Source organism: Chaetodon trifascialis, chromosome 15, assembly GCF_039877785.1.
Source record: "Chaetodon trifascialis isolate fChaTrf1 chromosome 15, fChaTrf1.hap1, whole genome shotgun sequence".
Lineage (NCBI taxonomy): Eukaryota > Metazoa > Chordata > Actinopteri > Chaetodontiformes > Chaetodontidae > Chaetodon > Chaetodon trifascialis.
In genome coordinates, this window is record NC_092070.1 from 7745888 (window position 1) to 7758604 (window position 12717).

General features: G+C 44.6%; 1 protein-coding gene across 1 annotated transcript; it reads left to right on the plus strand.

Annotated features, from left to right (window-relative positions):
• The first annotated feature begins 1244 nt into the window (after nucleotides 1-1244).
• ldlra (low density lipoprotein receptor a) lies at nucleotides 1245-12438 on the plus strand. The gene is made up of 18 exons (XM_070981678.1): nucleotides 1245-1479; nucleotides 4314-4439; nucleotides 4564-4686; nucleotides 4830-5210; nucleotides 5298-5420; nucleotides 5515-5637; nucleotides 5747-5866; nucleotides 6131-6256; nucleotides 7257-7428; nucleotides 7513-7740; nucleotides 7870-7988; nucleotides 8098-8237; nucleotides 8402-8543; nucleotides 9285-9422; nucleotides 9557-9868; nucleotides 10287-10367; nucleotides 10481-10644; nucleotides 10755-12438. The coding sequence occupies exons 1-18, from the start codon at nucleotides 1395-1397 to the stop codon at nucleotides 10809-10811; spliced, it is 2760 nt and encodes a 919-aa protein (XP_070837779.1). The 5' UTR covers nucleotides 1245-1394; the 3' UTR covers nucleotides 10812-12438.
• The last annotated feature ends 279 nt before the right edge of the window (nucleotides 12439-12717 follow it).

The following is a 12717-nucleotide window of genomic DNA, read 5'->3' on the forward strand; positions in this document are numbered from 1 at the left end:
AGATTAGCTCAAGAACAGTGCGTAGAGAGCTTCATGGAATGGGTTTCCATGGCCGGGCAGATGCATCCAAGCCATACATCACCAAGGGCAATGCAAAGCGTCTGATGCAGTGGTGTAAAGCACGTCACCACTGGGTTCTCGAGCAGTGGAGACGCATTCTCTGGAGTGACGAATCATGCCTCACCATCTGGCAATCTGACGGATGAGTCTGGGTTTAGCAGTTGCCACTAGAACGATACTTGTCTGACTGCATTGTGCCAAGTGTAAAGTTTGGTGGAGGGGGGATTATGGTGTGGGGTTGTTTTTCAGGAGCTGGGCTTGGCCCCTTGGTTCCAGTGAAAGGAACTCTGAATGCTTCAGGATACCAAGAGATTTTGGACAATTCCATGCTCCCAACTTTGTGGGAACAGTTTGGGGATGGCCCCTTCCTGTTCCAACATGACTGTGCACCAGTGCACAAAGCAAGGTCCATAAAGACATGGATGAGAGAGTTTGGTGTGGATGAACTTGACTGGCCTCACCTCAACCTGATAGAACACCTTTGGGATGAATTACAGCTGAGAGTCAGGCTTTCTCATCCAACATCAGGGTGTGACCTCACAAATACGCTTCTTGAAGAATGGTCAAAAATTCCCATTAACACACTCCTAAACCTTGTTGGAATTTTGGGGGGAGAAAAGCCAAACAATTTCTAGGAAAAAAATCATATGGTTTCTAGAATAAAAGGGAGAACGAGGATACATCAAAAACCAGTGCTGTACTGTGTATTTTGACGGGATTGGGTAGATTAAATATTAAATTAAACAGATTAAATATGTTCTTCCATGCAGGATATAGTACAGTGACAAATGACCTGTGAAATTTTTGGACTTTTTTTCCCATATATTTTAAACTTTATTCTCAAAACGTCAGATTGTTTTCCCCCTTAACCTTGGCCACTAATACTGCCTTGGCTCTTTCAGATTCCTGCCTCGGTCCCTGTTGACCATGTATTGTCTCAGGATTACTTTACCCCCAGAACATGAAACTTGACAAATGCATCCAAATACCATCTCTAGCATCTCTCTGAAAGGGTTAAACTCATAGTAAAATCCATCTCCACGGAGCTCCGCCTCCAATTGTTGAGGCCGTTTGCCTCAGAAATCACACCACTCCAGATCCCGCCTTCCCCCCTCCAGGGCCCCTCTGGGTCCCACCCACCCCTGGACCACATTGAAATGGGTCTGATGTTGTTGTCAAACATTACAGTGTGCAGAGCATCCCTCATCAGACCCTCCAGCAGACCCATCACTGCACAGAGCCTTTGCTGAAGTCGGTGCAGAGTCAGTCAGCAGTCACATCACTGACAGTGTCCTCAACAGTCCCATCAGAGACCTTAACGCGCCGCAGGGTTGATGCGTCTTCCAGCGTGGCTCACAAACATGGGACGGCCGCCTCACGCGTTATTGTTGCTTCTCATCTGCTGCCTTGTTCAGACAAGTAAGTTTACTTTCATTGAATTCAATTCAAAATGAAATGATCTCTGTTTTTAACGTGCCATCGGTGCTGTGCTTCAGTTTGATGTAGTGTGCTAGAAATACATATACATATTAATAATACAGGGCTATAAATATCACTCTGGAAGAGTATTCGGTCCGTGTGGGTTTAAATTGCCCACTCCTCTGACAGCACCGGATGCAAGGTGATGGGGGGAGGGCGCAATTATTCACAGAATGTAGGTCAAATCTCTCCCATCTTTTTCGCTGTGAATATTTCACGTCGACTCCTCCTCATATCTTTGCATCATTTCACAGCTCAAATCCACTATCTAGTAGTTATCATGCATGTTTTTTTTAATGGTTGCAGCTTTCACTTGTGCATTTAATCTTTGCTATCCTAGCCGTCTTTTGAGTGAAGCTGCATGTTTTGTGCGCCTCATTCAGTGGCGCTCAGCTCGCAGAAGGTCGAGCAGCCAATCAGGCTTGAGCAGTGTGAATGCTGTGTGTGTAAAGGTGGAAAGCGGGGTTTCTGAAAAGCCGGTATTTTAAAGCTGTTTCATTCATAATGTGGGAATTGGCGCCACTTGTATTTAAATGACTGTAAAAAAAAATCTGTCAGGGGAGCATTTGAATGGATTAGGGCTCCACCAGTAGTGCACACAGTTTTCTTCCTACATGATGCAATGTCTAGCCTGTTTGCAGGAGGCTCTCTGCTCCCTTCACCTGAAACACCCTATGTTATGGAAATGAATGGAAACCCTCCAGCTCATCCTCCAATACAAACAGACACATTGTGTTGCATTCCTTAAGTTTTGGTTGTACGCTCAGCCTGACGAGAAGTCACTGTCAGACCTGTTCCCAGTCCGTTGGTTCTGGGAAATGGTGTGAGCTGAAACATGTTGGAACTGGCTCACCAGTCACAGATGCATTGTATTGAGATGTGTCTGTCCCCCGTGTTGTGAAACAGTTACCTCTTCTCCAAGTTCACATGGAGAAATTCCGCCTTGAGGAGAAATTCATGATCTCAAAGTGATCACGATTATTATTTTTTTTTAATGCTGTGTTAATCTCAACTTTCTGACCAGCAAGCAACACCTGATTGCAGGCATTATTCCAAATATTTCAAAGAGTAGGAGCAGTCTTTCTGCTCACCTCATGGCCAATCAATAAAACACACCAGACGTCACAGACTGAGCAACAAACATGTACACATATGTTATTTCCCCAGCAATGATTTGCACTCAGTCAATAATGCTGCCATTTTGTTCAGTTTGTCCGTCAAGGTCTGAACTTTAAGCCCATTAAGCAAATACATAGCCAGCATGAACTTGGTTTGGGTAACGTGTTATGAGTTTCAGGGAATGAGAACAGATCAAATGAAGGCTTCTACCTTTTGTTATCAGAGGTTGCTCTCCTCCTTCTCTCTCACACATTCAGGGAAAAGCAAAGTTTAAAATCTACCGTAAACTATTGGAGAGCTTTGTACTGCACCTCCCAAATATCTTTCACATTACCCACAAGGATATCCTTGTGATAAGACCAGTTGTGTCAACATGAAGCTGATCTTTATGGCAATGGCAACAATGCACCTTTCACTTGGAGTCATAAAGAAATGATTAGCCGAACAGTCAGTAGTAGACTTACTTCACAGTCATAACACAGAAGTTGTAGGTCATTAGGAGTTGCATCAAATAGTACTTAAGTGGCAAAAACCTTTCCCTGACCTGCAGAAGCTTGAAGAAATCAAAGCTCTCATTGTTTAAGCAAAAAAGCATCGAGCAGGACCAATGGCACCAGATGTTTGACTTAAACCAGAAGCTATAATGATTTACAACATGGCTTTGAATTTAGTCACACATAATTTATGTTGTGTCTTTTCCCTGTCCGCCTTAATAGAGCACCAATGTGAATAGCCCACATACACATAAATATTTAACCGGACCTTAAAAAAGTAAATCTTGCATTTACTCTGTCAGGCTGTGAAGATGCTAAATGCTTAGCTGCTAGCCACTGGTGGTGTGTGCCCCCCCCCCCCGGTTTCAGAAACAGGTGGCCATCCAGGGTTTTGGAGCCCCCGGGGCCAGAGGGAGGAATGGCCTCGAGTACCTTTTCATAAAGTGCTGCCTCTCTGATGTACAGTCTAATTGGTGCTTCTGGTTCAGTGGCTTCATTGGGTCCATTAAAGATGGGGGTTGGGAGGTCGACTGTGTCTTCAGCATATGAACTGTTGCCAGCGGGGGATCATAAACACTGTGAAATGAGGTTCCTATCGTGGGTCTGAATGTACGTATCAGCAGCTCCCTGATAAAGCCTGGCCACAGCATGCAGGGTGGCTTACAAACGTAGAGTATCCCTGTTTGACTCGTGGCCTCTGCCTTATTTAAACAACCAACGTACACGTGTGCGTTTGTTCATGTGTGCGTCATGTCGGGGGTTGTTAGGGTTATGGTTATGGTGTTAGGGTTATGACTGTGAGTAATGACCTCACAGCCCCTTTCTCCTCTGGCAGCATCAGTTGCTCACTATCTTCTGCATCGCTGAGGACATAGCCATAGCCTTCATACTGTAATGAAACCCACCTGGGGAGGAACACGTGAACTAAAACCAACTTTCTCTACATCACCTGTGATTTGAGACATGAACCAATGTTATATCTGCTCTGAAATGAAATAGCTTAACTGTTGGATGGATGGATTGCTCTGTGTGACTTCACTCATTTTCATTTGCAGCCATGTCTGTGTTTATGGGGAGTCTTCCTGCATTGGCCCTTGATAGATGATAATTAAAACAATGGCTCTTTTAGCTGAACTGTGTGTTTACATCTGTCTGTCATAGATGCATTGACAACATGTGGAAGCAGGCAGTTCCAGTGTGGGAATGGGAAATGCATCACAGTCAGATGGGTGTGTGATGGCACAGATGACTGCGGCGACGGCACAGATGAACTTCCTGGTACCTGCAGTGAGTATCATGTGTGCTCAGCCTGAGAATGGACTTGTTATTGCTTTCCATATGTGCCTATCCCTCAGCCTGAGGATGATGTGCACTCAGCTACTCTTTTTTTGTGTGTGTATTCCACTTCCAGTGGCCAGAACGTGTAGACCGACAGAGTTCAGCTGCAGGGACCGCCTTCACCAGTGTGTACCGAGCACCTGGCGCTGTGATGGAAAAAGTGACTGTGAGAATGGAGCTGATGAAGAGAGCTGTGGTAAGGACAGGCTGCGTCTGTCTTACCTTTCCTCATTGATTTGAGATTTATCTTATTTTATCGCTCTCAGAATCCACAGCTTTCGTCTCCAAAGTGTTCCTGGTCTTTCATTCCTCTGATCCCTGCTGTCTCCTGTCTCTCAGCGCCAAAGCAGTGCACAAACACTGAGTTTCGCTGCACGAACGGCCAATGCGTGTCGTCCTCCTTCGTGTGTGACGACGAGGCAGACTGTGACGATGGCAGTGACGAGGCCTCGTGCCCGCCCATCACCTGCTCCTCTGCGTCCTTCCAGTGCAACAACACCGTGTGTGTTCCGCGCCTGTGGGCCTGCGATGGTGACGCCGACTGCCCCGACGGCTCAGATGAATGGCCCCAGACCTGTGGCACACAGAGACCTGCCACCGCTTTTGCTCATCAGTGCTCATCCCTGGAGTTTCGCTGTGGCAGCGGAGAGTGCATCCACGGCAGCTGGAAGTGTGACGGAGGAGCTGACTGCCTGGATCGATCAGATGAAGCTGACTGTGGTAAGTGTGAATGGAGAAATTTCCTCTTGTTTTCAAACCAACATCGCTCGAACCAATTTCATTTATCTGCATGTTGCATCCCTCTAGCACATCTCACCTGCCGTCCTGATGAGTTTGAGTGCGGTGATGGCACTTGCATCCATGGCAGTCGCCAGTGCAACAACCAGTATGACTGCAGGGACATGAGTGATGAAATTGGCTGTGTCAATGGTATGAATCTCTTCCCCTACCCTTCCTGTCCTGGTCGCTAGCAGCCAAATGGACTGCAAAATCTGAATCATTTATTTTCATGTCTCATGCACAGCAACCCACTGTGAGGGCCCGAGCAGGTTTAAGTGCCGCAGTGGGGAATGTATTAGCATGGAGAAGGTGTGTGACAAGCAGCGTGATTGCAGGGATTGGTCAGATGAGCCTCTTAGGGAATGTGGTGAGTACAGAGGCCTCTCATTCATAACTGTCTGCTTAATTACTATGTCTTTGTATTTAATGAGGGTGTCTGCAGCTTGAGAACGCTATTATTATTCTTCCCACTGCAGGCTCCAATGAGTGCCTGTACAACAGCGGCGGCTGCTCTCATATTTGCAATGACCTGAAGATCGGCTACGAGTGCCTGTGTCCTGCTGGATATAGTCTGGTTGACAAAAAACGCTGCGAAGGTAACAGTCTCCCACACATGTAGTGCTTTTTTATGTTCTCTCTCAGTGTTCACGTGAATGTGAACTTCAGTCAGATTAACAAATGATGCCAAGAAATCTGTTTACTCTGATGCAAACTTCAAATTTCGCAAATGTCACTGACTGTGCTGTCAGAAGAAGAGCGAGCTCGTAATTCTCGTGGACACAATGATTCATCATTCCTCCTGTTTCATTACAATGTCGTGTGTAGTTCGTTTATTTATTTTTTCCTCTTCTTTGTGTCAGATATCGATGAGTGTGCCAACCCAGACACCTGCAGCCAGATCTGCGTCAACCAGATAGGCAGTTACAAATGCCAGTGTGAGGAGGGTTACCAAGTCGACCCGGCGACCAAAGCCTGCAAGGCCATCGGTAAATATCAGCACTTGCATAATTATGTAACCTGATGTTCAATGTAGGGTTGCCAGGGTGAGGAAATTTTAACTCACCAGTTAATAAACTCAGGATGACGCTCAAGTGTGCTTACTTTGATTCCCGGTCGAGCTTTCACTGCAGGCCCCATTCTTGCAACCTGACTCTTGTGGTGCCCTTGAAGGCGTGTGTAGATTGGAGGTGTTACGTCTAGATGCTGCTGCCTCCATCAGACAAAATTTACAGATTGCAGATCATCAACATCATCAGGTTCCCTGTTAGCATTGAGTGTAAGCTGTGTGGAGCAGACAATTTTCACTTTATAACTGATAATGGGTTTTAATCCAATAAAAGAACAGCGGGGCAGTGGGCACGCAATGTGTGATTGGTGTATGCCCAAACACCATGTAACACCAACTGCCACAGCAAGGGTAGTTGAAAGATGAGGAATAGTCTTCTCAAGTGTTATTTGTCCTGTTAAGTTTATAGATTATAAATATAGCTCCCGCCTATGCTTCTAGTGTGGATTAGTCTGGATAAGGGACAGCACTGCTTGACTAACATTTTAAGGCTGGCGTTGCTACAAGATGAGCTGTCACCTTCCACTGTAACTGGAGCACATCCATGTTTACAGTGTTCACAATCAGCTGTCAGCAACTTAAGACTCACAGCCATTTTCCAGAAACAAAGTGTTGTGTTCTTCCCACATCAAACAAAAGAGCTGTTTCTTTCATGGGTCCATCTGTGGTTACAGAACTCACAGCGTAATGGACAGAGTGCTCAGATCCCAGAGCAGTTAACAGTAAAAAAACAGTGGCTAACAACGTCAGCCCCCCCCAGATGGTTTGGTGCCTGTGTGGCTGTTGGAGCCAGATTAAAATGAAAACACAAGCATATATATTTGTTGATTTCTTAGAAAATAAAAAATCTTTTCAATCTTAAACAAACTTTCCCTTGAAATTACTAATGAAAAAAAAAACATGTCCACTCGATTTTGTAGGTACAATAGCCTACCTTTTCTTCACCAACCGTCATGAAGTCAGAAAGATGACTTTGGACAAAAGTGAGTACACCAGAGTTATCCCCCGTCTAAAGAACGTTGTGGCTCTCGACATGAACATGGCCACCAAAGAGATGTACTGGTCAGACATCTCCCAAAAGAAGATCTACAGGTGAGCAAGAGTGAAATCAGAGTGAACGTATCGTCTCTGTTCCCTTTGCTCCTGCTTGACGCCAGCTCTTCACTTTCAATACAGAGCTGAGATGGACTCGGCTGAGGACTCCACTCATCACAGCACAGTCATAGGTAGCGACATCGATGCTCCTGAAGGCATCGCTTTTGACTGGATCCATGGTAACCTGTACTGGACTGACAGCATTCGCAGCACCATCTCCGTGGTAACTGCTGATGGAAGCCGCCGCAAAACTCTTTTCCACGAAGACTTATCTAAACCCCGCGCTATTGTGGTCGACCCCCACAGCAAGTAAGTACTAGTACTAATAATAAAATAAATCCTTCCTAGACTCTTTTTTTGTGTACAATCAAAAGGAATTTCTGATTTCAATATTTTAGTTAATAAAAATTTATTTACAACATATCTTTTCCCTCCCAGCTTCATTTACTGGACTGACTGGGGGTATCCTGCTAAGATTGAGAAGGGGGGTCTTAACGGAGGAGACCGCAACGCTCTGGTCACTGACAACATTGTGTGGCCTAATGGGATTACACTTGGTAAACTCTAGCATTCACGTCTCTCTGGTATTAAGTTGTTTTTTTCATATGAATGCCAGGGGTCACTTTGGTCTGACCTGCTGATCCCTCCTGTCTGCTTCCTCCCCAGACCTGTTGAACCAGCGGCTCTACTGGGTGGACTCTAAGCTGCACACCCTCTCCAGTATCGACGTGCAGGGTGGTGGTCGACGCACCCTCATCATTGACGAACACAAGCTGGCTCACCCACTGGGGCTCACTGTGTTTGAGGTAGATGTTTACCACTGATAAACTCTGTTACACATAAACCCAGAGTCTGTCAAATACAACATGCCAAAGACTCCAACACACGTGCACAGAAGTATTCTCCTTTGCTGCTACAACTGTCCTAAACCACTTAAATGTTCATGCTTGGTTGTTTTTTGTGCTTCTAGGAAAGAGTATTCTGGACGGACGTCAGCAACAATGCCATCCTCAGTGCAAACAGGCTGACTGGTGGCGACATCACACCTGTGGCGGAGCACCTGTCATCACCAGAAGACATTATTCTCTACCATAACCTCAAACAGCCTGCTGGTACGATACACCACTTTCGCATACTGTTAATAGTTCTGAAACAATGGTAAAGGTTGGATTCATTTATGTAATTGTCACATCAAAACAAACTACCCAGGGTTTTTGGTTTACATCAGATCAGTGTAGAACTTTCATTAAATACTGACTATTGGCCAAACATTGTCATTTACTGCCAATTTCTCCCTGACTTCAGCTACAAAAAAACGATCTATAACACCCAAAAAAATTTTGGTACTATTCTTTTACTGGTATTTTTCATTCAACTCTAAAAAAAACATCAATATCAGAAATGTCCCTACTATTGCAAATTTTGGCCTCTCTAATCCAGAGTTCCCAGCCCCTGGGCCATGGAACATGTGCTGCTGGGGGACAATGTTGTTCAGCAAAAAATGCTAGCTAGCTAGCTAGAGCCAGCAGCCGGTTAGCTTAGCTTAGCCAAAAGACTGGAACCAGCTGTTTCCACTAATTAGTGAGCTTCAGAGGTGCTGGTAGGTGGATTGTGTCACCACAAGACCGAGCCAGGCTAGCAGTTTCCAGTCTCTGTGACAGCCTCAGCTAACTAGCTAAGCTTATTAGCTTACATTTAGCGTATTGATATGAAAGTGACTTCAATCTTCTTATTTAACTCTCAGAAGTGAATGAACTCTTGTTTTACTATGGTAATGATGATAATGCTTCAAAGTATCACTTCGTGTGAAGCAGTTAAACTAAATTAAACTTTCATCCTCTTTTCCATTGCAGGGAGAGATTGGTGCCAGATATCTGGCTGTGAATTCTTGTGCCTGGCAGCTCCTCAAGTGGGCAGACATCCCCCCAAATATACCTGTGTTTGTCCAGATAACATGATGCTCGCCAGGGATATGAGGACATGTGTGCCTGGTATGTAAACCGTCGACGTGCAAATGTAAAGTAGTATAATAGTGTTAAAAAAATGATACTGATTTCAAAATTTCATTAGATCAAGCAGTCCTATTTCTGACTTTCACTCCTCCTCTGTTTTTGTACTTCACCAGCTGTGCCAACACCTGCAGGTCCTGTGCAGCCTCAAGTTCCAGCTAACACTAACCCACCTCATCAGCCACCAGTACCAGATCACAACACACCTAAACCCCAAGTCCACACCACACCTAAACCCCAGGTCCACACCACACCTAAACCCCAGGTCCACACCACCGCAGTGCCCATCATAATCACCAGTGCTGCAGCCAAGCCAGTGCCAGGCACCACCAAGCTTCCTATAAGGACCACCACACCTGATCCAAGGAAGCAGTCACCCCGGACGGACAAGCCTAAAATTGCCCAGACCTCCACAGTCACCTCTCCAGGCAAGTTGAAGTACCATTTTACAACATGTGTTGGACAAATATTAACCAAACATGAAGCCTGGGAAAAGGATCATGTGACTCTGTTAGTTTCTTGTAAGAAACAGTTTCCTGGTGGCCAGCTGACTCTCTGGTCTTAGACGTCTGAGTTGAGGACCTTGAAGGCACCAGTAAAGAAGCAATTGCAAAACAGTTGTGACAGTAATCTTAATATTTAAGACATTTCTTGAAGACTCAAGTGTGTTATCACCCTGCAGTGGTCTGATCTATCATCTATAGTCAGTCTAAAGTTGGTAAGGTGAGCATGGTATGCCGTGCAGTCATGTGAGTGCATTGCTGTCTGCTCTGACATACACTGGGCATAGTACAGATCAGCTACATGTATCATTAACTTCTGGTCTTGTGTTCACCTTTGCTTCAGATTTCCGCCATGGATTTGCTGCAGCTATACCCACCACTACCTCCCCCACCCCAATAGCTCTGTATATTGTGTTACCTCTGGGTGAGTTGCTTTGTCAGCTGCTGCGCCAAAAATCCAAATGATTTGAAATAACAGCATCGACCATCATGTCTCATCTCTCTCTGCGTCTCTCTTACTGTGCCTTCCCCATGTAGCGATCGTTTGTCTGGTGGCTGCTGGTGGCATGCTGCTATGGCGGAACTACAGGCTGAAGAACACCAACACCATACACTTTGACAACCCTGTCTATCAGAAAACCACTGAGGACCAAGTGCACATTTGGAGGAGCCACAGCCCTGATGGTTACTCCTACCCAAAAGTGAGTCAAAGAGGAGTCACTGGACCTATTTCAGTTTTACTGTTGTAATCAGCAGATACAGGCTGCAGCATACCTTATTCTGACATCCTTTTTATTTACTGTCCCATCAGAAACAAGTTGTGAGCTTGGATGAAGAGGCAGACAATCCAGCCTTCACAGAAAACTGAGAAACGTTGCGCAGAGTGGAAAGAGGAGCCTCGGTGATAAGCTACGTTGGACGTCCTTTTGTATTTTTACCTCACACAGCACAAAGATATGAAAGTCGAAGCCAGTATCAGACGAGCTTGAACCACTATATCCTCACAGACCAAATCATCACCTCATGGACTCCTTAATGTTGTTTTTCCTGTCATACTAACTGTGATGCTGATGACTGGAGAACTGTGTCATTGTTGCACGTGAAGCCTCATCAAGTCTTTGTAATATCATAATGTTTTTCAAGCAGCAGTTAATTGAGCTCGACAAATGAGTTTTGTAAATATCACTTTTTATTATTTCTTTAAATTTTACTCCTGTTCAGAAAATGTGATCAAATTTGAATCTCATATCAAACTCTTATACAACATATCTGTATGGTGAAAAGTCTACAGCCAGCAGCACGTTAGCTCAATTAGCCAAAAGACTGGAAGCGGGGCAAACCAGCTAGCCTAGCTCTGCCTAAAGGTAGCTAGCATTGTCTTACGTTAGTCTTCTCATGGAAGTCTCAGCCAAGGAGGCAAACAAGCCCATTTCCCAAAATGGCAAACTATTTCTCTTTGTTCAAGAACCTGACTTATATCCCAAGACAAAACCTAGAGCAGATTTAAAAGTTGAGCATACAGTAGGCGAATGTAATACTAGTAAAAATTCTGCATGTTCCAGATTAACCAGTGTGACCTCAGTAAGTCTCATAATGATGTGTGTGTGCGCGCGCGCATGTGTGTGTGTGTTATGTTGAGTTTTACACTAGCTATTGCCTCGGTAGTGATGTGGAAATATCATCCAAAGGGACCTAAAGACGCTGCTGTAGTTAACCTCAAAGAAAACACGTTGCACGCTGTGTCTGTGCCTTGATTTACACTGCACTCTGTGGTAGCCTTCAGATTTCACGTATCGCCACATGTTCACAACACGACGTTCCTCAGCAGCTGTTGTTACTGAGCTTCTCCTTACAGGTTTTCAGCTCTTGATTTGTGATCGGCTGTCTGTGCATTGCGGAGCCATCTTTAAATTTTCCTTCCCCAAGCGCCTCTTGGGGGGACCACTGCATTCCTGAAAGACCAAAAAGCTTTGATGCTAACATGTGTGACCAATGGGGCCGTGTCTAACGCTCTGTACCACGACACGTGTATATTTACATACATTCTCCCTTTAGGGCTGGCGCATCGACTTGCCTACAGTTCTTATCGGCTGTTTGAGCACATTTACTTGTATTGTTGACAAATGTGTGCCTTTTTAACGACATATTTTGTTCACATGTTCATGTTGGTGCTATTGAACTCATTGTGTCGGCCTGTTTACAGTGAATTGTTTGAGGGATGTGGCAGTGTTACATGCAGGTGAGGTTACACCTAACAAAGATGTTGTGTGATGTGGGTTCATGATTGTTGAGAGGCTTTTAGGGAAAAGACGTGAAGCTGTGCATAAAGTTATTTACATTGACAACTAACAGTGCAGATTCAGCCTGTACATATAATGTTCATAAATGTAAATATCTGTTCTTGACTGTTTCTTGGTAATAATGTCAGTGTTTTAGACTTTGTTGTAAACTTTAAACATTTGCTGTACATAAATAAATGCTTCTATTTATTATAGAATCACTGATGTCTGCATTCAGTTTCTGAAGACTCATCTTGATGAAACTTGTTCACATTCATATCAGACTCGATAGAGTTGATTTAGTTTGAAACTAAATGTTCTTTTGTTGAGCTCTTTCTCCACTTCTCCTTTCAAGTGACAGCTGAAAGATTGGTAGACAAGAAGACGCGCACTAGAAATGTATGCACAGAAGTACGACAGCAAAATATGATAATGAGCAAATTTAAAGGGGGAAGGTGTTAAATATCTAAGATGACTGCCAATTCATGTGGAATA

Coding starts and splice junctions, on each gene's coding strand:
- ldlra (XM_070981678.1), top strand. CDS start 1,395: ATGCGTCTTCCAGCGTGGCTCACAAACATGGGACGGCCGCCTCACGCG. Junction 5,421..5,514: donor TGAAATTGGCTGTGTCAATG/GTATGAATCTCT, acceptor TCTCATGCACAG/CAACCCACTGTGAGGGCCCG. Junction 6,257..7,256: donor CAAAGCCTGCAAGGCCATCG/GTAAATATCAGC, acceptor TCGATTTTGTAG/GTACAATAGCCTACCTTTTC.